At 51.5% G+C, this 26,648-nt stretch overlaps 1 protein-coding gene across 2 annotated transcripts; it reads right to left on the bottom strand.

Moving 5' to 3' along the window:
* Positions 1-7,931: 7,931 nt before the first annotated feature.
* On the bottom strand, positions 7,932-23,546 carry MFNG (MFNG O-fucosylpeptide 3-beta-N-acetylglucosaminyltransferase). Of its 2 annotated transcripts, XM_006044525.2 has the most exons (8): positions 23,055-23,546; positions 18,466-18,514; positions 18,003-18,105; positions 17,409-17,562; positions 14,397-14,482; positions 12,349-12,514; positions 10,562-10,647; positions 7,932-8,900 (listed from the first exon to the last, which is right to left on the bottom strand). In XM_006044525.2, exons 1-8 carry the CDS (start codon positions 23,307-23,309, stop codon positions 8,837-8,839), a joined length of 963 nt encoding a protein of 320 aa, XP_006044587.1. In that variant the 5' UTR covers positions 23,310-23,546; the 3' UTR covers positions 7,932-8,836. The 2 variants fall into 2 exon arrangements, with proteins under 2 accessions (XP_006044587.1, XP_044797286.1); XM_044941351.1 differs by lacking the exons at positions 18,466-18,514; positions 23,055-23,546 and adding an exon at positions 18,315-18,457.
* Positions 23,547-26,648: the final 3,102 nt, after the last annotated feature.

Raw genomic sequence — 26,648 nt, 5'->3', positions numbered from 1 at the left:
AAACCATAGCCTTGACTAGACAGACCTTTGTTGGCAAAGTAATGTCTCTACTCTTGAATATGCTATCTAGGTTGGTCATAACTTTCCTTCCAAGGAGTAAGCATCTTTTAATTTCATGGCTGCAGTCACCATCTGCAGTGATTTTGGAGCCCCGAAAAATAAAGTCTGACACTGTTTCCACTGTTTCCCCATCTATTTCCCATGAAGTGATGGGACCGGATGCCATGATCTTCATTTTCTGAATGTTGAGCTTTAAGCCAACTTTTTCACTCTCGACTTTCACCTTCATCAAGAGGCTTTTGAGTTCCTCTTCACTTTCTGCCATAAGGGTGGTGTCATCTGCATATCTGAGGCTATTGATATTTCTCCCGGCAATCTTGATTCCAGCTTGTGTTTCTTCCAGTCCAGCGTTTCTCATGATGTACTCTGCATATAAGTTAAATAAACAGGGTGACAATATACAGCCTTGACGAACTCCTTTTCCTATTTGGAACCAGTCTGCTGTTCCATGTCCAGTTCTAACTGTTGCTTCCTGACCTGCATACACATTTCTCAAGAGGGAAATGTAAATTAAAACCACAGGGAAATGGTTCATATCCATTGACGAGACTTCATACTCATTAGGGTGACTGTTACTTAAACACACACACACACACACACACACACACACACACACACACACAGAAAACATGCTGGTGAGGATATGGAGAAATCTGAACCCTTGCACTTTGCTGGTGGGAATGTAAAATGGAGTAGCTGCTGTGGAAAACAGTATGTCAGTTCTTCAGGAAAAAAAGGTACACAGAATTACCATATGATTCAGGAATTGCCCTCCTGGGTATATTCCCAAAAGAATTCAAAGCAGACATGCAAACAGATATTTGTACACCATCATTCACAGCAGAATTGTTCACAATAGTCAAAAGATGGAAGTAACCCAAGTGTCCGTGGATGGATGAAGGGATAAACAAAATGTGACATATATAGGCAATGGAATAGTATGCAGCTGTGAAAAGGAATGGAGTTCTGATACATGCTACAACATGGATGACCATTACAAAACAGTTTTGGTGGTGTTTGTACAACATTGTAAATGTAATTAATATCACTGAAGTACACTTAAATGGTTACAATGGAAATTTCATATTATATATTTTAACACATTTTTTAAAATTAATAATGTAATTTCTTAAAGGCAAGGGTGGGGCCAGCCCTCTCGTTGAATATGAGCTGGCCTTGGTTGATGTTGCTAGACTTCCTAAGCCAGATCATAAGAGACAACCCAGCTTACTCTCTTGGCTGAAAGCTCTGAGCCAGCATGTAAGAAGTCCAGCTACCCTGAAATGTCATAACAGAGAGACCTCATACAGAGAATGACAATAGCAATTTGAGCCTTCCCCACCCAGGCATCAGATGTCAGAGCCTTCAGATGATCCAACCTCAGCCAGAGCTGCCCCAGTGGACACCAAGCAGAGCAGAGATGAACTTTCCTACCAAACCCGCCCAAATCACAGATGCATGAGCAAAATAAGTGGTGTCACTGCTTTAAGCCACTACATTTTGGGGTAATTTGTTATGCAGCAATGGGTAAATGGCACAGTGAACATATTACTAATGTATTAGAATTTATTTTGATTTAATTTAAAAATAATCAGATACAAATAAAACAGGTTTGAACTACATAAATGTATCTTGCAAACCAACTGGTAAATTGGATGTTTTCAGTCTCATGGTCTGTATCCTGCTTCTATAAAATCATTAAAGATGCAGATCTGCTCACACCCAAATACTGAACAAAGCTGGGGTTGGGGAGGGTCAATGGGCTGGAGAGAGGGAAACACAGATCCATCTGGAGACTTTTCCAAGAAGGCCAGGATATGGGTGGGAGAGAGAAAGGTCACTGGAGCTATGTAGCATGAAGGTACAGGTTTCTGACCCAGCAGGGCAAAATTAAAGATAAAAATTAAAGACAAACAAACAGCAGGTCCTTGAAATAAAATCCAGAAGGTGGAGTTAAGAGTGACATAGATCACGCAAGACAGGGTTTCAGAAGCCTTGAGGAGGTTAGCCAGACAAAGCTAGAGAATTTTAGACCAGGACCATTGAGAGGCTAAAAGTTTACTTGTTAAGCTTAGAAGAATTTAAAAATAAATCCATAATGTGTCCTCCAAAGATCTCCTTCCTGCATGTGGCCCTCATCACTCCATAAGTTTCTAGAACTCCTGTTTATTTGTTTACCTGTTTGCTGTATCTCCCTGTATTAGTATTAGTCAGGGTAGCTGGGGCTTCCTGGATGGCTTCACCTGTAATGCAGGAGATGTGAGAGATGTAGTTTCGATCCCTGGGTCGGGAAGAACCCCTGGAGGAGGATCCAGTATTCTTGCCTGAAAAAAAATCCCATGGACAAAGGAGCCTGGCAGGCCACAAAGAGTCAAACATGACTGAGTGCAGACAGAGAGCACAGACAGGCTAAGTGCGGTGACAAACACCCCAAGACCCCAACTCAACACCAGTTTGTTTCTGGTTCTTCTAACAATTCAGTGCAGCTGTTTGATGGACATACTTCCACAAAGAGATTCTGGGACCTGGGCTCCTCCCATCTCCAGGATCCTATAACCCAAAGTCCTCTCCATCCAGCCAGCGATGAGGACATAGACAGATCATCTCATAGGGGAGAATTTTATGGGCCAGGCCTGCAAGTGGGACACATTCATCAGCCGGAACTCAGTCATATGGCCGGCCTCTCACTATAAGGGAGGCTGGAAATGTCATCTCACTGGAGGCCAGGAGTATTACCCTCCACCCCAGGTTACACCCCTTGCATGCCATCTCTCAAGCACCTTGACTCTCAAGCACCTTCACAGTGACTGTCAGCTCACCTGGCATAAATGTAATGTGAATGAATGAATGTGAATCTATGAGTGAATGAATGGTGCTGGGGCTGTGCCCCTGGAACCGGGCTGATGGAAGGATGTAATCACTCCCACTCCTCAGATTAGGAAACTGAGGTTCTGAAAGCTAAACAGCAGGCACAAGGTTACACATCTAGTCAGTGCTAGAGCAAGGTCTCAAATCCCAAAAGCCTTTTCTGCCACATGTCTGTTCTCTCCACTCCCCAGGCTGCCTCTCCAGTAAGCACACTCGCTGACTCTGGGTCTGGTTATCTTCAAGGCTGCTCTGCTTTCTAACAGTCAATGAACCATATTTGACAAGCTGTGGGTTCCTTGGGGAGGCAGCTGTATCTTGTTCATCCTTAGGTGCCCCCTGGCTATCAGCACAGCCCTTGAACACAGTAGGTGCTCAAACCACCTTTGGAGGATTAATTTGTTCACACTGGCTCAGGCTTCATGCTTTGCTGCTTGCACAGTATGAGGGTCACTTATAACTTGTAAAAGAAATAGAGGGGATATTCATTATCCTGCCTCTCCCTGAGTAGTCAGAGCTGTCTCCTACAGCAGGACCAGTGCCTACCCCAAAACTCGCTCCTGAAGCACAGATGAGGGCCGTGTCACATGAGGGCCAAGGCCACAGATGTCTTATGGCCCCCATCTGGGCTAGACCATTAACTCCTGTCTCATACACACATAGAATGTCCTTGCCCCAGCTGGTCCCAGGAAAGAGAGGAGATAGGGGCAGCAGTGTGAGGTTCTGTCCATGGTGCTGAACTCCCCTCAACTCCTACCGTGTTTGCTAAGCCAGGAACTACTTAGATCCTCTTGGGAACCAGGTAAAAACACAGATTCCTTGGCCCCTTCTTTGGAGACGTGAGTTCTGAGGATCTAAGATGGGGCCTTGGCATCTGTTTTTACCAAGCACCTGTGATTCTAATCCAGCTGGGTTGGTACTAGCCTGAGGTTGACTCACTTACCTAGTCTTTGGTCTGCATGAAGTGCGTGCTATGTGTCCAGCACTGTGCCAGATAATATGAGGCACAGAGATGCACTGTGCAGGGTCTCTGCCCTGGGGAGAATTTACACAGTCATTCAGGAGGAGATGCAGGAAGGGAACGAGGGTGAGAACTCCCTGTGTTTTATGCGGACACAGTGCTAGGTACATACATACTGCACCTTTACCCTGCAAGGTGAGATAAGTAGGCACATGAAGACAGTAGTACTCACAACCATAACTAACATTTTCACTTTCCTTCGAGTCTCCCTAGACTTATCTGCAAGGCAAGATGTGATGCATTTCATTCAGTCTGACGTCTTCCTGGCTCCAGATGGAGACCTTCCTAATTCCTGTTGCCCCTAGAATTGAGTCCTCCTTCTGCCCTATGGTCACATTTCATCATCAATTACATGATAAGCCATGTTTTTTAATACTGCTCCAACTGGGATCTGAGCTCCCTAGTAGGGCTTACACCTGACTCCCCTGTGTAATCTCTAATACAGGGATCCCAGACACTCCCACCAGAGGAGTTGAGCAGTAAACTCTTATTGGCTGGATGACTAGGGGGAGTGGTAAGTGATGGCTGTGACTGTCACTGTGACTGCCAAGGAAAGTGCTGCTGGGCTATCAAGCAGCTGGGACCAGTGCTCAGAACCAAAAGAAATCAGGATGGGCCTCAGAGAAGCCAGGAAACAGGCAAAATGCAAATCACGAAGGGACCAGCTTCCAGTCAAGGTCTGCCTCTCCTTTCTCTGGTGTGTGGGGAGAACAGGAAGTAAAGTCAGGACAGCAGTTTCTGATGAGAACAGATGTTCTCTGGGCCTGAATGTGGGACATGGAGGAAGGGGGAGGGGAGGGAGAAAGTTAAAAAAGGGAAAGGGGAGGGCCATAGCTAGCAAAATAGAATATCCACAGCCCTTTATTTATTTAATTTTATTTTTATGATGGAAAATTTCAAACACACACCCAAGTAAAGGAAATAGCAAGAATGAACCCCCGTTTGCCCACCACCTTACTTCAACAACTATCCCCACTTTAAATCCTTATTTCATTCCTTGCCCCCAAGCATCTCTTTAAAAACAATTATGGACAATATATCATTTCACCCAAATATATTTCAAAATACATCACTCACATATTAGAATATTTCTGAAAAAGTAACCTCATTATCACAGCTAATAAAATTAACAATTTCTTAAGACTATCTAATATGAAGTCCATTTTCAAATTTCCTTATTTTCTTCAAAAAATGTCTTTTTAGGATCCATTTATTTGAAACAAGATCCTGGCACTGTAATTTGCTGCTATGACTCTTAAATCTCTTTTAATGTCTAACATTCCTTCCTCCTTCCTTTTTTATGATATTTTAGTTGTTGAAGAAACCAGGTCTTTGTCTGTAGAATTGTCCCCATTGTTGATTTGCTTGGTTGAACCCTCACGGTGTCATTTAACATGTTCTACTGTGCGCTCCCCGCATTTCCTGGAGACTGATATTTAGATCGAGAGGCTTGATATGCGGGGTCAGTTACTTTGGCAAGCACACTTCCTGGGTGAAGCTGTGTCCTTCCTAGTGCACCATATCAGGAGCACTTAAGGTCAAATTTTTTCCTTTGTGCATGATACTAAAAAAAATGGTCAATGTTACCAATTTGATCTTTCCATTATAAAGCTTCCCCATCATCTTGTCCCCAAGGGGTTTTAGCACCTTTCATAGAATCTTAAAACTGACAAGCTGAAAGAGCTCTGAGAAGCTCACTCACCCATTTTTCAACTCGCCCCACAAATATTCGTTGTGTGTGTGCCAGGTAGCAAGTAGCAGTGAGCAAAACCAATGCAATCCCTGGGATTGCAGACATAACAGTCAGACAGGGGCGAGCAACAAATACATGAGCAAGCAGATGCACCAACAAAAGGCATGCCTGCAAGGTTTAGAGCCACCTGGGGAGCTACCCCAGAGCTAAGTGATGGCAGTCAGGCAGCCACTTGGTTGTGGGTGATCAAGGAAAGCCTCCCTAAGAAAGGATGCTGGGGCTTGACAAGAGCTATCCAGCCATGCAGAGTTGGGGGACCATTCCAGAGAGAGCTGGGGCAGACAGAGAAACTGCGCACCTACCAGGAGTAATGAGGAGCAAGGCGGAGGGGGGTCTGAGGGGAGGCCAGCGAGGAGGCTGCTATGGTAATGCCCTTTTCACTCCGTTTTACAGCTAAGAACACTGAGTTCGGGGAGAGCTGGGAGACAGTGGTTACTGAGGCACTACCTGCCCCAGGAGCTTTTTGTGCAGCATCTCAAAACCACACCTGCAGGCTACGTAGAGGTCACTCTATTTCACAGGTAAGGCCAGTGAATGGCGAAGTCAGGTGCCCAAGGGCTGAGAGGCAGAAGAAGAAAGGAGGGTCGAGGCCAGTCTGAGGAGGCTCTTCCACCCGCCATGGTTGTCCTGCACTGATGACCACTGTGGAGTCTCAAACCTTGGCCCTGGCTCCTAAAAGCCCCATGACCTGGACCAAGGGCCTTCTCCCTCTCTGTGCCTCAGTTTCCTAGCCTGTAAAATGGAAGTAATACATGCCTGAGGGGTATGGCAAGGCATACCTTGCCTCCCCACCATGCTCCCAGCCCCTGCCTGTGGGGCCCGCGCAGGTCATCCTAGCACAGCCTACAGGCAGCTTCCCCCTTTCCACACAGACTCACAAGGGGTTAATCCCAGGCTCCCTCCTTCCTCTATCCCAGTTCTGATCCTTGCTGACTCTGCTCCCCGCCCTACGTAGCTATTCTGGGACAATGGAGGCAGCAGATGGCCCGAGTCCTGTTCCCTCCACCCGACCCTCAGGATCTGGGAACAACCCGTAAATCTGCTGTTGCTTCTAAAAGCGGGCCAGCCGGCAGCCCTCCACGCATGGGGTGGAGAGGACGGCGGCTGTAGAGTACACCATCCCATCCCTACAGGCTGTGAGCCCAGAGGCCGCCCCACTCGGCTCGCATCCCACACACCCAGAATTAGGTCAACTCAGAAAGAAAGGAAGCCCCACACCTAACAAGCACAGGGTGGCTCCTCTCGAGGTCAGACTCCTCCTTGGAAAAGAAGGGGCCAAGGCTCCAGTATTCGGCGGTTCCATCGGCCCAGACAGAGTTGCGGCAGGGACAAGGTCCTTCGAGGGCTGGAGGACATGCCTCAAAGAAGCCCCCAGCCCTGGCTGCCTGAATCAAAGCCCCTCTGTCCCTCTGGACTTCTGCTCCCTCCTCCCCACTGTCCTGAGCTCCACTGTGACCCCCAATCGCCCAACATCTCTGAGCATGATGCAGGCTGCGAGCAAACACATCCTCTTCCTAGCCCTCCCCACAGACACCACCAGGCCTGAAATTTCACCATGATCACTTTCATTCAGTCATGCAAATTCTCTGGGACACTTACCTTTACCTAGCTCCTACCTGGGCTGTCAAAGTGCCCCTTTATCTGATAGCAGAGGCTGAATCCCTCAGCTCCATTCTGCCTTGCCTGATTCTCTAGCCACCTCAACCCAGGCCCTGAAGGCAGATAAAAAGGAAGTACTGTCCTCAGTAAACCAGCACCTCATGACACACATATTTTCACTCACATGCATATCACTCACACAGAGGCGTGACAGAGGCACACACACATCTGTACATCCCACATGCATTGTTAGGCACAGACAAGCATAGAAGGGTGCGTGGGCCCACCCTTATACATCCTAGCACACCACGACATAGCACACACTACCAGCCATCACTGTTTACGGGGCCGTTCCTTTCTCCATACCAGACTCTGTGCTGTGCCCTTTACAAATCCTGCATCATTTCACTTACAACCCGTGAAGTAAGTACTCCTTTTCTCATCTATAAAATGAGCAAACAAGCCAGAGAGGCCAAGCAGATTCCCCTAGGTCACACAGCCAGCAAGAGCAGGGCAGGGCCGTCTAGCTCGGGGACCCAAAATCAACATCCGAGACAGACAGATGAAAGATCCTCCCGTCCTGCTCAGGAATGACTTTGACTGCATGTAACAGAAAACTGAACCAAGCAAGGCTTAAACAAATAAGGGTTTAATCTTCTTACAGAACCAGATGTTGGAAGGGACAACTGTGGAAATGATTGTCTTGGCATTCCCTTCATGGCAGCAAGGTGGCTGCCCTAGATCCAGACATCACACCCACATTTGCAGTAGGAAGATGGGGTATAGGGCTACAAAACCTTCCCCAGAAGCCTCTCTATTGGCTTTGCTTAATTCTCACTAACAGACAGAGATCTGGCTCTGGCCATAGCTGGGCCATGTAGTAGCTCCTAATAGCAAGGGAAGCTGGGAAAGTGAGCAACAGGAACATCATGACGGGCTGGGACCCATTCTGATTCATCATCTGGGTCTGGACATGCTGATGCTCCAAACAACATCAGGTGGGGAGCAGGGGCTGGAGACTGGTCAGCAACAACATTATCTGCCACAGACTCTGGATTCTGACCTTCTTCCACTTGGGTCCCCTCAGTGCTTGAGGATCCAGCCAAGGAAGCCAGGAGTAAGTGGCCCAGTGCTTGATCCCAGGAGAGGAACTGAGAGACCAGAGCTGCGGGCTCTGCACATTTAGGGGCCCAGGTAATTCTCTGAAGGGTTAGGATTCCTGAGCCCAAGTAGCTTAAGGACCCTCCATCCTCATTCAGTTCAGCCACCCAGGACCCATGGAGGCCCAGCCATTGAGGCCTCTCTGGCCCTTACTTGGTGCCCCCAATCCTGGGCTGTGCAACACGCCTCCCAGGGGCTTGAGATGCATTCAGCACCAGTCATCATCCAATCCTGGGCTTGCTCATCTCTCAGAGGCCCTGCCAGGGACTGCCCCCCTACACACACACAAGACCTGCCACGGGCCCTCAAGGCTGCCTGGGAGGCTAAGGACAACCAGAGAGCCTCAGCCCACTCTTTGCCCAGAGGTTCAGTGTTCATCAGGCCACCAGCTGCGGGCACCAGGGAGTATCCGGGTAGAGGAGACAATGAAGGGAGTGAAACCTGTGGAGAGACCAGAAATGGACAAGACAGTCACCCCCACGGGTTCCCGGGGAAGCATGTCACAGAGATGGTTTGCAGCAAGGTTTTTCCACCTTGGCACGTTATGAATATTAGGAACCAGATATAATTCTGTTGTGGGGACTGTCCTGGGCACTGCGGGTGCTTAGCAGCAGCCCTGTACTTTGCTCGCCAGATGCCAGCAGTATCCTCTGAAGTTTTTTTTTTTAATATTTATTTATCTAATTTATTTATTTGGCTGTGCTGGGTCTCAGCTATGGCACTCAGGACCTTCTATCTTCATTGCAACATGCAAGATCTTTAGTAGCAGCATGTGAGATCTAGATCCCTGACCAGGGATCAAACCTGGGCCCCCTGCACTGAGAGTGCAGAGTCTTAGCCACTGTATCCACAGGGAAGTCCTCGCTGAGTCTTAACAATCAAAAATGTCCCCACACACTACCAAGTGTCTCTTGGCAGGGGTGCAAAATGGTCCCTGGTTGAGAACCACTGATGGGTAAAGACTTCAAAAGCCAGAGAAACCATGAAGAGCTGAGGCCATAGCCTCTGAGTGACCTGAGTCCCCATCAAGCAGGAACCTGTGGATTCTAGAATCTTTAGGCTTTGAGAGAATTTAACACCAAGTTTTAAATCTCTTGACATACAGCCATAGCTTGCACACCTCTACTGATGAGAAGCTCACTCCATTAGAAAGCAGCTCTTTTCCTTTTGAAACTTGAATTTTCTTTCAATTTTGTATTGAGCCAGATTCTGTCTCCTTGCAACATCCAACTTGTTCAACACAGTCCTGGGCCCGGCAGCCTTGGGACAGTGGTGAGACCTCTGCCTCCAAACAGATGGCTCTGCAGGATTTCAGGGGCAGGAGTGCGTGCTCCTTTATGGGTTACGCACTTCAGGTAGGTCCAAAGTCTGGACAGAGCCTAGAAGGTCCAGGGGATGGGGGGGATGCCACCTCCCCAAATCAATCTGATGCCACTCTCCTCTTTTCTCCCATGTTCCAGTCACACTGGCTTCTTCTACTTCCTTGAGTAGGTCTTACTCTCCTGCCACAATATGTCACAGGCCAGGCTCTAAACGGCTCCACAGCAATCGGGGCTGGGCGTGGGATGGAGGGGGCTGAGCTGAGCAGCCCTAATCTCCCTGGGGTGTGTTTGCAGGGAGAACTGGAGGTGTCTAGGTGGCATTTTAGCCCTCATTCCAACCCTTTGTTCATGGAAAAGTATCATCCAAGAAATGAAGAGCCTAAGAAAAATTTTTTAATTTCCCTAGGTGTGGAGTTTCTCCAATGAGTGCCTGGAGTTTCTTCATGAGAGCATCTCCTTTGCTCAGTGAACACACACAGTTCAGTCTTCTAGAGGTTACTGAAGAATCCCAGAGGATCAGGCCTGGGAGATTCCCTTCAGATCCTTGATGCCCAGCCTCCTTGTGCTACAAATGGGGCGACTAAGGTACAGAGGCAAGGCAGGCACCTGCCCAAGGTCACACAGTAAGCCAATGACAGAGCAGGGACTGAAATCCACTCCCAGCTCCATGCTATCAGCTACTAGCCTCTCTCACTTCCCTCCCTCCTGGTTCCCGTGTCTTTCTATCCCTGGCCTCAGGCCTCAGTCCTCCCACCCTACAGTTTCAGCCCAGAGACCCACCTGGAGGGGTCCTCCTCAGGCGAGAAGGGGCCATGGAGCTTAATGACGTTGAGTTTCCCCTCAAAGACGCCGTAGCTAAGGGTGACCTGCGCAGAGAGAAGCAGAGAAGGCAATGAAGCAGGGTGGGGCAGTGGGGAGGAGTGTCTCACCAGGGACCCCACAAGGGGGCAGCATTTTGGTAGAAACAGAGAAGGTGCCTAAGACATTTTCAGTGGCACAGAAAGCCTGTCTCTGCACCTGAAATTCCACCATCAGTAATGGGTGTTTCACTGGGGGGCCCATCCCCTCCCATTCTCCCATAATCCCATTGGTGCCCCCCAACAGTCCCATTTACTAAAGAGGCTGGAATGATCCCCTCATCTACAGATTGGGAAACTGAGGCTCAAGAGGGGAAGGTGCCTTTCCAGGAAGTTACACACCTGGATGGAAGTTTCCTGAGACCTACTCTAAGGCCTGAGCAATCCCTCAGGTCATTCCACAAGCAATGAGGCTGCGGATGATGACTCCAGTCAAAAGGCAGTCAAGCACAGTGATTAAAGACTGTGGATTTGGGGGCCACCCACCAGGGTTCAAGTCCCTCTCTGTCCTGAACTAGCCACAGTTAGTTCCACTCTCTGGGCCTCAGTTTCTCCATCTGTAGAATGGGAATAATGTTAAGATCCATCCCCTATGAATGTTATGAGGAACCAGAGAGTTAAAAAAGATAAGGCCCCCAGTGTGGTGTCTGGCACAGCAGGGGCTCAAACCCCAAACTTTAGGGAACACCCTGGTTTTGCCTGTCCAAAATCTGCCCCTCTTTCCTGGCTGTGGTCCTAATGGGACCAACCTGCACCCCAGTTGTAGGTCTGGTCAATCAACACTAGCTCTAGGCTCTGGTAGGAAACAGATCATGTGACCCAAGTGAGCCATGTGACCAATAAGCACCAGCCCTGCGGTCTGACAGAAGGAGGAGCTCTCTTCTCACTGGTGGGGTGGGGCTGCCATCTTGCCAGTGCAAGTAGCGAGCCTGCCTGAGAATGAGGCCAGCATAGGGGAGGACACGAGAGAGGGGACGGGATCTGAGCACCCAGATCTCACCAGATCTAGCAAGTCATCCACACCCTCACCTTCTCAGGTACACGGACCCATAAATGTCCTTTTCTGTTTAATTAGTCTATTGCCTTTCTGTCCTTTGCAGCTAAAAGGGCTCTGACTCATTCCATGAGACAGAACCTCCCTGGGGGCCTTCCCAGCCAGGACCCCCTATGGAACTGGACACCCATGAGTTGGAGGGCAGTATCTGCAAGGCAGAGCCAGCTGGACCTCAGCAGAGTTACTATCTGCCAGGTGATGGGAGGGGCACCCACCCCTCCCCCAGCCTGACATTACACATGGGTCATCCCTACTTATGACCTGGTCTTTCCCAGTAACACCTGTGTGGGAAGGAAAAGCAGTAAGCAGTGGCCAGGTAGGCTCTGATGAAGGAGGAGGCCATTGAAAGTGCAGGACTGACCCCTTCAGAGGGTGTGGTAAGGATGGATGCAGTGTTCAGGGACCTAAGTGGTTTGAATCTCAAGATGAGCTTTCTTTCATCTGTGCAGGTCCCTCCAGCTGGCATTTGGGAACCAGATCAAAGAACATTAGCACCACAAATGCCAACCCTTAAGGGTCAGAGGTGGAGAGCACTGAGTCACTGCGTGCCCTTAAGGGGGTCCTTTGCCACGCTGGGACTCAGTTTCCCCATTAAAGGAGAGAGCCCCCACACACACACACCTCCCCCATTGCCACCTGCCCCATGGCTGGCTCACCTGCTCCGGGAGCTGGGCAGCCTCCAGCAGCTGCAGGGTCTCCAGGTGGGAGTGGAAGAGGGGACAGGACTGCAGGTGGCCACCCAGCTTGCACTCAATGATGTAGCCCACGGTGCAGTCGTCAGGCAGCCGGATGAGGGCAGATGTGTCCATGAAGTGGGAGCCACTGAAGGACAGAGCCATGCTGTGGCCACTGGCCTAAGGCCCTTGACACCTAGAGCCCTTCCTGTCTCCCAGAAAACCCTCCCTCCACCACAGCCAGCTGGAAGAGAAGAGTGCAGCTCTAGCATCTGCCCCCTGCATACTGTGTAGCCTCATGCAAGTTATAAACCTCAGAGAGCTTCAGTTTTCTCTTCTGTAAAATGGGCATGATAATAGCCAGAGCTGTTGTGAGGATTAAGTGATGAAATGGTGAGATGAAGCCTTTTATAAATGTATCCTTTCCTTTTCTCTCTTTCTTTTCATTCATTCATCCACTCATTCATTCATTTTTGAGTTTGAACATCTACCTGGTGCCAGCCACTGATGACACAGAAGCTGAGGACACAGAGATGGGAAAGAAATGCTTCCTGCCCTCAACAGCAGCCTCCGTGCTGGAGGGAGACATGAGCAGGTCATTGCAGAGGAGGACTAGTGCTTAGAGGAAAGCATGAGGCCTGGGGACACAGGGAGGGCAAAGCAGATTCCCAGAGGAGGTGGCAGCCTTTTGTTTTGCTCTTTATTTAATCATGGCAATAGCAGATTCTAAACAGAGTCTTACAGGATGATCTGCAGTCAGCCAGGTGCCAAGCGGGGGAGGAGCAGTGTTCCTGGCAAGGGCATCACCTGACTGTGCACCCCACGAACGCCCTAGAGACCAGGCTGGGCAGCTTGCTCCACTGCACAAGATGCCTGAGAGAGGGGTCGAGCAGGTACAGAATCCCATCCTTTGTCACCTTCCCCAGGCTGTGCCTGGGGGCCGCACTGCCCAGAGCGGGTACTTTTTTCTAATTCACACAAATGTACCATAGAGGGGGACAGAAGCCTAGATGGGGTATCCGGGTCACAGGGAGACCCCTGGTCATGTGTATACACCTGCTATCAACAGACCTTAGGACAGCATTCCTGCTTCCAGTCAGGACACAAACTACCTCCTGAGGGCACCCCTATCCAGGGCAGGGCAGGGCAGGTTGCTGCAGAGGCAAATCACGCAGGCCCTAGGGCCAAACCCAGCAGCTGAGAGACCTTGGGCCTGGGTGACCTTGAACCAATCACTTACTTTACCTCTCAGCAACTTAGTTTTCTCAGCCAAGTAGAAATAAGGCCAACGCCCCTTCTTCCCTGGGGGCTGTGGTAATCTTAGCAAAGTACAGGCCTGGCTCAGAGTCAACCCTCAATTCAAGGTGGTGACACTGATGTGGCTGTTAATAACAGTGACAGACTACCCAGCAGACCCAAGAGACCTTTGTCCTGCCCTCTCTAGAGTACCTGTACTCCTACCCAGTACCGAGGGCTTCCACTACTCTCACAGTCCCCCTCAGTCTGGCACCACTCTTCTAGGACCATTCCAGCTCGAATGCCACCTCTTCCAGGAAGCCTTCCCTCCTCTCCCTATGTAGAAGGCCCTACTCCCTCCTCTGAGTGTTCCTCCACTTGGCCTTCACCTCCCTTGTGACAGTGATTGGTCAGAAGAGGGCTGAAAACAGAACCTAATATTGACTGGGCTCCTACCAGGTGCCAGCCCAGGCACTTTCTCATTTAACCCTTACAGTGACCACTGGCCACTGTATTATCAGGCCCATTTTACAGACGGGGCACTGAGGCTCCTAGAGATTACACATCTTGCCTGTGTGTAGCAGAGTGCACTAAGCAGTGTACCCCCAAGGGCAAGGTAACAGGTGACTTGCTCACCACTAACTGTGTAACTCTGATGCAGTGGGAATGAGAGGTAGTGTCTCCTGAGCTTACTCTCAAGCCTCTTCTGCTACAAACACCCCACCCACACACCAGCCGATCCCTCCTCTCTGCACACCTCTACCTCCCCCATCTTCCTGTAGGTCTCTGCTTACCTGGCCCAGGGGGCCATCTTCAAAGCCAGTTTGCGGTTGATGCAGAAGCCAGCTCCCCCGGTGGCAAACCAGAACTGTACCAGCTTCTGTGGGGGAAGATGGGGAAAGCCAAAGTGTAGGGTGAGCCTAGGGGTGGGGGCAACAGCCAGGCCTCCCCTTACTCACAATCATCATGGCTCAGAAGCTTTATATTTCACATCTCTCTAGAGTCTTGCTATGAGGCTTCTCAGATGGCACTAGTGGTAAAGAATCTGCCCGCCCATGCAGGACACATAAGAGACACAGATTCGATTCCTGGGAAGGGAAAATCCCCTAGGAGAACATGGCAAACCACTCCAGTATTCTTGCCTGGAAAATCCCATGAACCGAGGAGACTGGTGGGCTAAAGTCCATAGGGTCACAGAGAGTTGGACATGACTGAAGCGATTTAGCATGCATGCAGAGTCTTGTTATAACCTTAAATTATGCCCATGAAGGAAAAAGAGAAGGGCAGGCAAACATTCAAGGGCTTGGAATGGGATCCAGCACATGGTAAACACTAGTGGGTTTATCGATCAGCTTGTAAAGCCCTTAACATCCGAACCAATACCACCCTTTTAGAGTGTAAACCGTTTTCAGCCCTTGCCTAGCATCGCCATGGCCCAAGATCTCTTCTACCTCCTCTGTGAGGACCTGTGAATCCACCCAGGAATTTCTTCAAGGCTTTTGAGAAACACTGTACCTTTTCAACTGTACCATCTCTTAGTCAAAGCGCCCTAAGGTTACCTTCTCCCAGGTCCACAGTTGATGCTTCACTGATGTGTGTTGCATTGGCTTGGGTTATCTCCCATGATTCAGCAGTGAGAAGAGCGCTGGATGGGAAGTTGGAAAGTCTGACACTGAGATCCCCCCTCCACTGTACAGCTGTATAACCTTCAAAGAGTCCCTGCCCCTCTCTGGACCTCAGATATGTCACCTGTGAGCACAACGTTGGCTCCAGTTCTGAAATCCGATGGTTCTCCAGGCCCAGAAGTGTCTTCCTCCTCTGAGATCTCTACGAGTTTACTTCTGGAAACTCTTCCCTCTTAGAGAGAAGTCAGGCTTCAACTAGGCAGAATGAATGGGTTCTTTGGGACCTAACACACAGGAGGTGCCCAATAAACGCTTGTTTAATGAATTAATGAGAGCAGGGCTTCCACTCCCAGGGAACCACAGTAACATCAGCAGTGACCATGTGAGCGCCTAGCCCCAAGCACTGACCATGTCAAGCCCTTTGCTACAGATCAGGTGACTGAGGTACACAGAACTGAGGTCACCTGCCAAGGTCCCAGAGCTGGGACTGACCCCAAGCCAAACCTCCTTCCCCCTTTGCCATCCTACCCTGGGGGGGACACCCACATTCTGGACTGGCCAGGACACTCTGGAGCAGTCCTAGGATCCTGCTGGTGGGGTGTCTGACAAGGAGGGCATAGGTGCACATTGTGGGCTTGAGGAGTGGGTGTGTCCAGCAGGGTCTTGTGCCCAGCACAGGAAAAACACTGCTCAGAGGTGAGGCTGGGCTGAGTCAGGTACTCGTGCTCAGCCGCCAAGTCATGTCTGACTCTTCAGAATCCCATGGAGCTGAATCGGGTACTGGTGGAAAACACTCACTAGTATCTACCATGTGCCAGATCGCATTCCAAGCCCTTGAATGTTTGTGTGCTTAGTCGCTCAGTCATGTCTGACTCTTTGCAACCGCATGGACTGTAGCCCACCAAGCTCGTCTGACCATGGGACTCTCCAGGCAAGAATACTGGAGTGGGTTGCCATTTCCTTCTCCAGGAGATCCTGACCCTTGAATAGGTGACCTCATTTAATTCTTTTGCTCACAACCGCTCTATGAGGCAGTGACTGTTTTCACTGATTCTACAGATGAGGAAACTGAGGCACAGAGAGGTGAGATGACTTCAGTCAATGTCACAAAGCCAGGAGGGAGCGGGGCTAGGGAATGAGCTCTGGGAATCAGGTTTCAGAGCCAAGCTCTCAAATCTTTAGGTCAGGGAGAGGTGGTATGGGAACCTGGGGGACCCCTCGGCTCACCTGGCATCTGCTTGCTCATGCACACCACCCCTCAGGGCCCAGAAGGATTTAATTAGGGCTCAGAGGCTGATGAGCTGCAGATAATTAAGGTTTTGTGTTTCCTGCTCTTGGTTTCCCTCGAGAAGCAGATGGTGACCCTGAGAGGGAGAAAGCCCCATCGTGGGCGCAGTTCCCGCTCCAGACATTGCCTCTAGAGAGGGGGAACCATGGCTTTCCTGTTCATGGGGGCCAAAGGTGCCCTAGGGGCCTGGGTCACCCCAACACTGGAATCCAGGTGGGTTCTGGGGACAGGGGGAAAAACATGTGATATACGTATACTAAAAAATTCTTATTTCTCCAAAGTCAAATTTAATGAATACCCTGGGGTTTTGTTTATTTGCTTCCTAAATCTGGCAACCTAAATCTGTCCATTCAGGTCTGGAGCTGAAGCGGGTGCTGGGGACCCTCTTGTGCCAGGTGCCAATACCTCTGTGGGTGATTAGTGAAATCTGAAGAGAGGAAAGCTGTCTAGGGGAAGGGAGAGTTCAGGGGCTCCCGGCAGCCGCAATTTGCCACCTGGCCCAACAGATTCAGCATTTTAACAATCCGTCCAACTACATGGTGATACCAGGTGGCTAGAAGCCTGATTGTGGAGCCTGGAGACCTCAGCTTACCCCACCATGCTCACGGTATGACCAGGACAAGCCACTGCTCCTCAGTAATTGAGGCCCTACTAGGTGCCAGTCTTTGCTTTCCTTGCATTATGTCAATCTCCTCTCTCTCCTCTCTCAGTCTCATAAAGGAGGAGACAGTATCAGAGGAGAAGCCACCAGCCCAGATACACAGTGATGCAGGCAATTCTGAAACCCAGAAAATCCACCTGCCCCCTGCAGGACCCCGCCCCGACTCCGCCCCCGAAGGGCCCTGCCCCGCCACCCAGCGGCCAGTTCACAAAGGAGGCAGCGAGGGACCCACTGTGCGGTTGTGAGGTTGCGGCTCCGAAGCGTGAATTGGCCGATTCAGGCTAGGCCGGCCTACATAGACGTCGCGGGTCTGGGGGAAGGTTTTCAGCAACTTCAGCAGCGCCCTCGGATTCAGATAGTTGTCATCATCCACATGGCAGAACCATCTATGGGGATGGAATGGGGGACCTTGAACTTGAAAGGGGTTCCCAAGAGCTGCCTGTCAACCAGACTCCCCCTGCACCCTCACAGTCAGTCAACAAACAGATATGGGCTGGAGTGGGCTTAACACTTAAGGCCTAGCCTTGTGCCAGCAGCATCTCCTGTAAGTTCATGAGGAAGTTGTGCCCATTCCTCAGGTGGGAACCAAGACTCAGGCAGGTTAAGGCACTTGCCCTAGGTCACACAGCCAGAACGGCAGGATTTGAACGCAGATGGTCTGACCAGAGACAGATCCCAGAAGGCCCTACATGTGATTCAATTCACAGGATCCAGAACTTTACTTTTTTGACAAGACATCCCATTTAGACATGGGATGTCTTGAGTAGCCTGAGGCAAAGGTCACGCCTGCCCCCTAAGACCAAGGTGAAGACCAAGGTAGACTCACCTCAGCCCACTGGCCAAGAAGGCATCAAATTCAGCAGCCATCTTGCAGGACAGGGCAGGGTGGCTGTGCTCCGCAGAGCAGTTGGTGACCACAAGGTGGGACCCTGGAGAAGTAAGGACAAGTCAGCCCAGCTCCTCCCCGCAGCCCTGCACAGTGTGAGAAGCAGAGCAAGGCAGGGCCTCAGAGAGCCTGGAGCAGTCCACCCACTCCCGTTTTACACAGGGGAAACAAGTCAGGGAGGGCTGGCCTGCCCAGAATCCTGAAACTAATGGACAGCACGCTGAGCTGGGACCCAGGTGTTCACGGCCTTACCGTCTCCAGGGGAGACTCCTGCTCCCCTCCTGGGCAAAGGCAGAATCCCTGTGCACCAAGGGTAGACAGTCGTGTTTCCTGGAGACCCCCAGGCAGCCACCCCAGCTTTCCCTGACAACAACTGAGGGGTCCCCATCCCACCCCGAGTTACCCAGTCTCTCCTGGAGGCCTTCATCTGGGCTGTCAGTGAAGATGAACGTCTAGGAATGAGAAAAGAGGCAGGGTAGGGGTCAGCCAAGGAGAGTCCCGGGTCAGCCCACAGCCAAGTTCAGGTGGATACACACACAGCAGACCTCTGTCCTCTTTCAGTGATGGAAATACACTCCTGTCACAGTCACACACTCCTTTAGGACAAGAGGACTTTCTCAGCTACCCAGCCCCCTCCCCCATACAACACACACAATCCAGCTTTTGTAGACACACAACTTCGAGTTGTATATCAGCCCATCAGTCTCACATTCAGCCCCCTTACAGACCAACACCCACTAGACCAGAGTCGCACACCCTTGGTAGAATCACACCTTATTCAACCATACACACATCACAGTTCCACTTGGCCACTCCACAATCACGTATACACGTGTGTGTCAGTAGACAGATGCACATGCTGGGACACCGAACCACTTAGGGAGATAGTCACAACTTTCATAGTCACCCAAACTCCCTGTGCAAGTGTTAGGGCCCTCACACACCTCCCAGACTGAAGAGGCGCCCCACCCACAGCTTTCACACGTCTGATCCCTCATGACTTCACTGACACTCCAGACAGGCGTTGTGATTTGCAGATGGCAAAATGAAGGCTAGGTGATGAAGCGAAGCTGTGTGATTGGCAAGAGGTAAGGACCTCTCCCCACTCTCAGCTCCCAGCGCAGCCAGACTTACCCCCAGGAGCCCCACCCAGCAGGTACTCAGACCCAGCCTGAGGACACTGAGCACCTGAGCACCCCCAGACCTGGGCTTCTCTCACTCTACCCTATCTTACTGGGACCCAACATTTGGGGGTCACCATGCCTCCTCTCTTTCTCTCACACCCATATCCAGTCTGTCAGCAAATTTTATCCACCCAACTTTCAAACTAAAGAACTAAAGAACCTCTTGATGAAAGTGAAAGAGGAGATTGAAAAAGTTGGCTTAAAACTCAACATTCAGAAAACGAAGATCATGGCATCTGGTCCCATCACTTCATGGCAAATAGATGGGGAAACAGTGGAAACAGCATCAGACTTTATTTTTTTGGGCTCCAAAATCACTGCAGATGGTGACTGCAACCATGAAATTAAAAGACGCTTGCTCCTTGGAATAAAAGTTATGACCAACCTAGACAGCATATTAAAAAGCAGAGACATTACTTTGCCAACAAAGGTCTATCTAGTCAAAGCTATGATTTTTCTAGTAGTCATGTACGGATGTGAGAGTTGGGCCATAAAGAAAGCCAAGTACCGAAGAATTGATGCTTTTGAACCATGGTGTTGGAGAAGACTCTTGAGATTCCCTTGAACATCAAGGAGATCCAACCAGTCTATCCTAAAGGAAATCAGTCCTGAATATTCATTGGAGAGACTGAAGCTGAAACTCCAATACTTTGGTCACCTGATGCAAAGAACTGACTCATTGGAAAAGACCCTGATGGTGGGAAAGATTGAAGGCAGGAAGAGAAGGGGAAGACAGAGGATGAGATGGTTGTATGGCATCACCAAATCAATGGATATGAGCTTGAGTAAACTCTGGGAGTTGGTGATGGACTGGGAGGCCTGGCATGCTGCAGTCCATGGGGTCACAAATAGTCGGACACAACAGAGTGACTGAACTGAACTGACTGAACTTTCAAATTGCTTGGGGTACACCCTCTCCCTGGGGTACAGCCTCCACGGTCAGCCCACGGTCCATCCCCTCCTCGTCACCTCCTGCCTGCTTTGCTGCAGTCACCTTTTCCCTGTTCTCTCTGCTCTGTCCTGCTCCTCTCCAGGCTGTTTTCAACACAGCCCCCGGGGGAGCCTGTAAAGTAAGTCAGACTTTTCTTGCCCTGCTCTCCGGCAAACTTGTGCCACCAAACAGTCACCAGAGAGTGGAACTCTCTCCAGTCTGGAGTGTGGGCCAAATGGGCCAGGGAATGCCTGGGAATAAATTAATGAGGAGAGGGGGAAGGAGGGGTCCCCGCAGCACGGTCTGGGGGCTGAGCAGGGCTCATGAGGCTGGTGTTTCAGTCCCCGGGAATTCTGAGGTTGGCACAGAGCAGTGGGCAGAGTTTTCTCTGAGCAGAGGGTTGCATTTGATTGTTTCAAGGAGGGATCCCGACAATGGTTAAAACCTTGCAGGAAAACAAAAGGACAGACAGCCTGCTGGGGTCAGGGGAGGGGGTGCCGGGGGCCATCTGCTGCAGAGGAGGGGAGATGTGGGGCTCTCGTTCCTCCCCCCACCCCTGCCCTCGAGGAATGTGAGGAAGAGAAAGGCTCCTCTGCATCTCAAAACATGCTTCCCCCAAGCCCGCCCCCTGTGCCTGGGACAAAGGCCACACACGAGCCCCAGCCCGCTGCCACAAAGGCCCACCTGCCACCCGGCTGCCCTTAACCAGCTGGAGCTGGTGCCCAGCCCTGGAGTTAACCAGCTCAGGCCTGCTCCTGATGGCAGAGCTGAGAGAGGCTCTAATACCCTCCTGCCCTGTGCGGCTGGGGAAATCGAGGGTTGAAAAGGGGACGGCCTTGGCCGAGGTCACAGGGAGAGATGAGCCAAAGGGTGGAAATGAAGGGGGCCCAGATGTAGTGATGAGAGTGGGTTTCCCTGTCTCTTCTCTTCTTCCTCAGTTTGAGTGTCTTGGCTTTTTTTTTCAGATCTGCCTTAAAGGACAAGATTTCTAGAGTCTGCCCCTTGTGCTAGGGACAGGGGAGGAGGAAGTAGGAATGTCCAGCTGAGTGAATACATCTCCTACCTCTGCTTACAAATGGGAATTTTTAAGTTTCCCCCTCTGAAAAATGGGAATATCAATACCTACCACTTGTGTTATTGTGAGGGTTCAGTAGAGTAATGCACCGATATGCTGTCCCTTAGATGCCGAGCAGTTGGCAGGTACTCCGCCTGGCGGCCTGGTTAGCATCTGGGATTGAGCTCAGAGCACAGAGAGGGTGTCTGCATGCCTCTCCTCTGCCAGCCTAGTCCTGCCAGGCCCGAACACCCAGGCTAAAAGCCCAAGTGACCAGGAAGCCCTGTGGTCCCCAGTCTCAGCAGAGAAGGAGGGACCCCAGCCTAGAGGTGGGCCCACTGAGCTCTGCCTCTTGGGCCTTTGGGGTGATGCTGGCAAGCTCTTCCTCCTCTCTGGCCTCAGTATCTTCATCCGGAGCAAGGGCACCATCGTAGTGATCAAGACGAAACAGGAAAGGGCCTCCGACCACGTGAGGCCATGCTCCCGGGTACACACAGACACAGCACCATAAACAGGAAGGTCTGCAGGGAGGGCCAGGCTTGGTGGCTTCCGCAAGCGGAACTAGACTCTCCCCAAGATGAGAAGATGCGCAGCGTCCCAGGGAAGAATCTGGGGGGGGGTGTTGGGGGTTCCAGCAAGGAAAGGGTTAATCCAGGGTGGCAGGATATCAGGGCCAGGAAATCAGGGTAAAGGTGCCCCCTCCCCAGTGGGCCCTGGCCTCTTCCAGGCACCACCTCCCCCCTCCTTGGTCTCCAGGAGCCTCCAATCACCAACCCCCCCACCAAAGGCTCGTCACTTCCTCCCACTGAGCCAGCCGCCAAAGTAGGGACAGTGTGTGTGTGTGTGTGTGTGCGCGCGCACGCGCGCATGCACGCAAGCGAATCTGCCCCTCTACCCGCCTAGAGATGACTCCCAACACCCCCAAATCACTGACTTTGCCTGAGGAGGGCACTGGGTATGGGGCTGGAAGAGCCAGAGGGGACTCAGAACTGCCTCCCCAGAAAGCCATACCCCGTCACACACACACCTCGTCATGGCACGTCTGACACTAACACTGGCTCCATGCATGTGAGCATACACGCATGTGAACACATATACACATCCCCACCATACATGCCAGGCAGGCCTCTCGCTCATCACTGCTTTCACCACAGCACACATCCACTTCATCTATCCCTCAGAAACTGCCCCACAGGAAATGGAGCACAGGAGGTGAGATGCCACTACCCCGGGGCACACCCTTGGCAGCAGAGGATGGCGGCAGGGGCTGTCAGGAATTCTGAAAGGATGCCCCCCACCCCTCTCCCCAAACAGGCCCCACCCAGACCGTCCCATCCTCAGGGGCTCAGCCCTTGTGCTCCACCCTCAGCCAGGGCAAAGGACAGCACCCAGAGCCTGGCCTGGGGGCAGCCTGGCCAGGGCTCTTGTCAAAAGTCAGGACCTCGCAGAGGCCTCTGTCCAGCTGCCAAACACCCACCATTGCCCCCAAGGCCAGGGTGGGCAGGCACGAAGCCTGCTCTAGAACAACCAGGGAATGAAGGGACCCCCAGAAGGGACGTAGGAGCCCAGGGTAGCCTGGCCCCCAAAAGACCAAGCAGTGGGCGTGAGGAGTGCCCGGCTCCTGGGCTAGTGAGGGACTCACAGCCGCAGGAGACCCCCATCCTGGGAGAGAGGAGGAGCGGGAACACAGTCCAGGCAGGGCAGGTGGGAGAGCATCTTCTCCCGTGGGGCCGCCAGAGAACCCCCAGGTCGGAGGTAGAAAGGCCTCTGTGAGCCCTCAGACCAGGGGCCACTCCTGGGACCCGCAATCGCCCGCTTGTCACCTGTTCCCTGGTCCTGGAGACCCACGTGTTGAGCAGCAGCTCCAGGCGGGAGTGGTGGAAGGCCTGGGTCGTCTTGACTGCGATGAAGACATCGTGGAGCTGCAACTCGGAGGGCCGAGGGCTTGGCGGGCTCAGCTCGGGGGTGTCGGGCACACGCTGCGGGGACGGGCTTGAGCGGTACCGTAGGGAGAGGAGCCCCATGCACAGAAGGGTGAGAAGGACTCCGGCCAGGCCCCGGAGGAGCCGGCACTGCATTGGCCCTAGGGCCCCAGACGGCTCAGCTCCCAAATCCCAACCAGACGGGGAGGGGAGGCTGGTCAGGCGGGAGCCCCGGCAAAGGCAAAGGGCTGGCAGGCATGGCGGGCGGGCCGGTAGGGGAGAGGTGGGAGTCGGAGCTCCGGACCCGCAGGCCGAGCCACCGTAGCCCCGCCGCCGCCAGCCCTCCACCTGCTTGCTCCCCGGCCCTCCCGCCCGCGGCTCTGGGGCGCCTGGCCCCGCCCCTGCTTCCAGCTCAGCCCAGGGGCGGGGCCGGCCCTGGGGAGCCCAGAGGTGGCTGGAAAAGGCACCCGCAGAAGGCACAGCCCCGGCTCTGCCAGCTGCTGTGGTGAGAGTGGGGGCAACTACCCCTCCTTGCCAGATGGAAGGGAGGGGCCCTCCAGCCTTCGCACTCCCCGGAGACCGTGGGCCTAGCTCATTCAACACCCAGTATCTTCGGTGGCCAGCCTCCCAGGTTTGGCTTCACACAGTGCCTCCTCCTGGGTGCACCCCTCCCTCCGCTAGCCCTGGCCATCCTCACCCACATTTCCTCTACCAGGCTGAATTTTATTTGCCTTTTAAGGGCTTCCCCAATGGCTCAGTGGGTAAAGAATCCGCCTGCAATGCAGGAGACACAGGAGATGCAGGTTTGATTCCTGGGTCAGGAAGATCTCCTGGAGGAGGAAATGACAACCCACTGCAGTATCCTTGCCTGGAAAATCCCATGGACAGAGGAGCCTGGCAGGATACAGTCCATGGGATCACAAAGAGTCGGACACTCTTGTGCTTGAGCTTAGAACTAAGCACAGAGCCCATTAACAAGATCTTATAGATTCAGGTGGACAGCAAAGGGACTCAGCCATACATATACATGTGTACCCATTCTCCCCCAAACTCCCCTCCCACCTGGGCTGCCACATAACAGAGTTCCCTGTGCTGTACAGTAGGTCTTTATCCATTTAAGGCTTAGGCTCAAGTGGCCCTCCTCCAGGAAGTCTCCCAGCCTCTGGGGCCCCTACAGTGGTTAGCCCAGTTTCTTCGGTCTTCACAACAGAGCTAGAATTATTTCCAGTTCATAGCTGAACATATAAAGCTCAGAATGATCCAAGCTGATCCAGCAGCTCAGCCACAGAGCCGGTGAACCCAGGTCTCTGGCCCTTGTCTGGCCCACAGAAGGCCCTTGAGGGTCCCTGTCCTGCTGTGACCCACTGTAGTCCATCTTGCTCGGCAGTCATTACTGCTTCCTCTCTCGCAGCCAGCCCAGTGGACAGAGGGCTTTCTGCAGCTACTACCTTTGTCTTGTTTTTTTTTAAGTTAATTAATTTATTAATTATTTTTGACTGTGCTGGGTGTTCATTGTGGTGCTCAGGCTTTCTCTAGTTGCAGTGAGCAGGGATTTCTCTTCTTTCGGCTAGTGGGCTCTAGAGCGCAGGCTCCATAGTTTCGGCTCATGGGCTTAGTTGCTGCTTGGCATGTGGGATCTTCCTAGGTCAGGGATCGAGTCCATGTCATCTGCGTTGCAAGGTGAATTTTTAACCACTGGACCACCAAAGAAATCCCTCCATCTTGTTTGGTACAAGGTCACTCATGTCTTGTCCTCCCTCTGCTAGAACCCTGATGGCTTCACAAACGCCAAGGATCAACACCAGCCTGCAGACCCTGTAAGGGTGGCCCCTGTTACCTCCAGTCCCAGCTCCTACTCTTCTCCTCTTGCTTCCACACTCCAGACCCAGTGGGCTTCTGACCAGTTCAGGGACACGTCCACCTCAAGACATTTGCCCATGGTTCCTGCCTGGGCCTCTGTTTAGTCGCTAAGTTGTGTCCAACCCTGCGACCCCATGGAATGTAGCCCGCCAAGGTCCTCCGTCCATGGATGATTGTCCAGGTAAGAATACTGGGGTGGGTTGTCATTTTCTTCTCCAGAGGGTCTTCCCAACCCAGGGATCAAACCCAAGTCTCCTGCGTCTCCTGCACTGCAGGCAGATTCTTTACCACCGAGCTACCTGTGATATTGGTCCTGAGAAACAAATCAACTGGCCTATCAAATCAACTGGTTCTACCAACATAATGTTACCAAAAAACCTGAAAGCCTTAGCATTCACATCTCAGACTAGATGGAAGAGACAATTCTCTTTAAGCTAGTTTCATGATTTTATAGAAAATCACTGACCTTCAGACAATAAATTCATACTATACTACTACTAAGTATTTTAAAGTGATTTTTACCTCTTTGTAAAGAAGGGATCAAAATAATTAGGATTTTTAAAAATGAAAAATGAGATTCACTGGAAGTTAATAAAATGAATCAGTGACCCAACTCTATGGACTCTCAAAATAATTAGTTCTACCCAGGCTGCCAGGTCTAGAGATCCAGAGATCTAACCCCCCCATTACCCTACCTCCTTCAAGTCTACACAAATATCTTCTACATGAAGCCTTCCCAGACCACTTTATTTAAATTGCAGCTCCTTCCCCCTCCTTCCCAGCTTTCCAGGCTCTTTCCCAGGGCCCCTTTTCTGCAGTGTTCTCTCCAAAAGTACTTTTCATCCTCCAACATCCTATATATTTATTGTCTATCTTCCTCATGAGAATATCAGGGCAGGGATTTCTTTTTATTCACTGAATTCCTAGTACCTAGAACAGAACCTGGCACATGGTAGGCACTCAAACTTTTCTTGTTAAACGCAGGAAATACCAGATGCGTGGAGAATTGCATTAGCACTATAGAGGAAGAGAAAAGGAAAACCAACCCTTCTGAATCACCCTTCTATGGCCCAGCCCTGTGCCAGGCCCCCTCACAGCCCATCTTCTCAGAATGGCATCTCCAAGGGATAAACCCATGCTTCATGCCATACCGACCAGGGTTCAAATCCCTAGCTGTGTGACTCTGATCAAGTTACTTCACCTCTCTGAACTTCACTTTCATTTCTAAGATAGGGATAAAATAAGACTTGGGGTTGGTTGGCTTCTCCACCCCCATGGAAAGGGCACCTAACATGGGACCAGCCACTGGGAGCCTGCAACTCCACCCAGGCTCGTATGTCCATAGACCAAGCACTGGGCCAAGAAGGGGGTGGTTTGCTTACCCCAGTGATCATAACCCAGTCTCCATGGCCAGGGAGCCAATAGCCACCCATAGAGACCCACCATCTGGCCACAAAGCAGAGTATGGCATGGCCCAGAATTTCCAAGGCCTGGGAAAATCAGGAGGCTTTGTGGAAATGATATCTGAGCTAGACTTCAAATGTAAGCAGCCCCCAACCCCTGGACTTGGACCTCTCAGCTTCATTTCCTACCACTCCCCAGTGGCCAATCTCAATCCATTTCCTGCCACTGAGC

This window comes from Bubalus bubalis, chromosome 4 (genome assembly GCF_019923935.1).
Source record: "Bubalus bubalis isolate 160015118507 breed Murrah chromosome 4, NDDB_SH_1, whole genome shotgun sequence".
Classification (NCBI taxonomy): Eukaryota; Metazoa; Chordata; class Mammalia; order Artiodactyla; family Bovidae; genus Bubalus; species Bubalus bubalis.
Note: the sequence above shows the minus strand (reverse complement) of the source record. Positions and strands in the feature narration are given on the sequence as shown.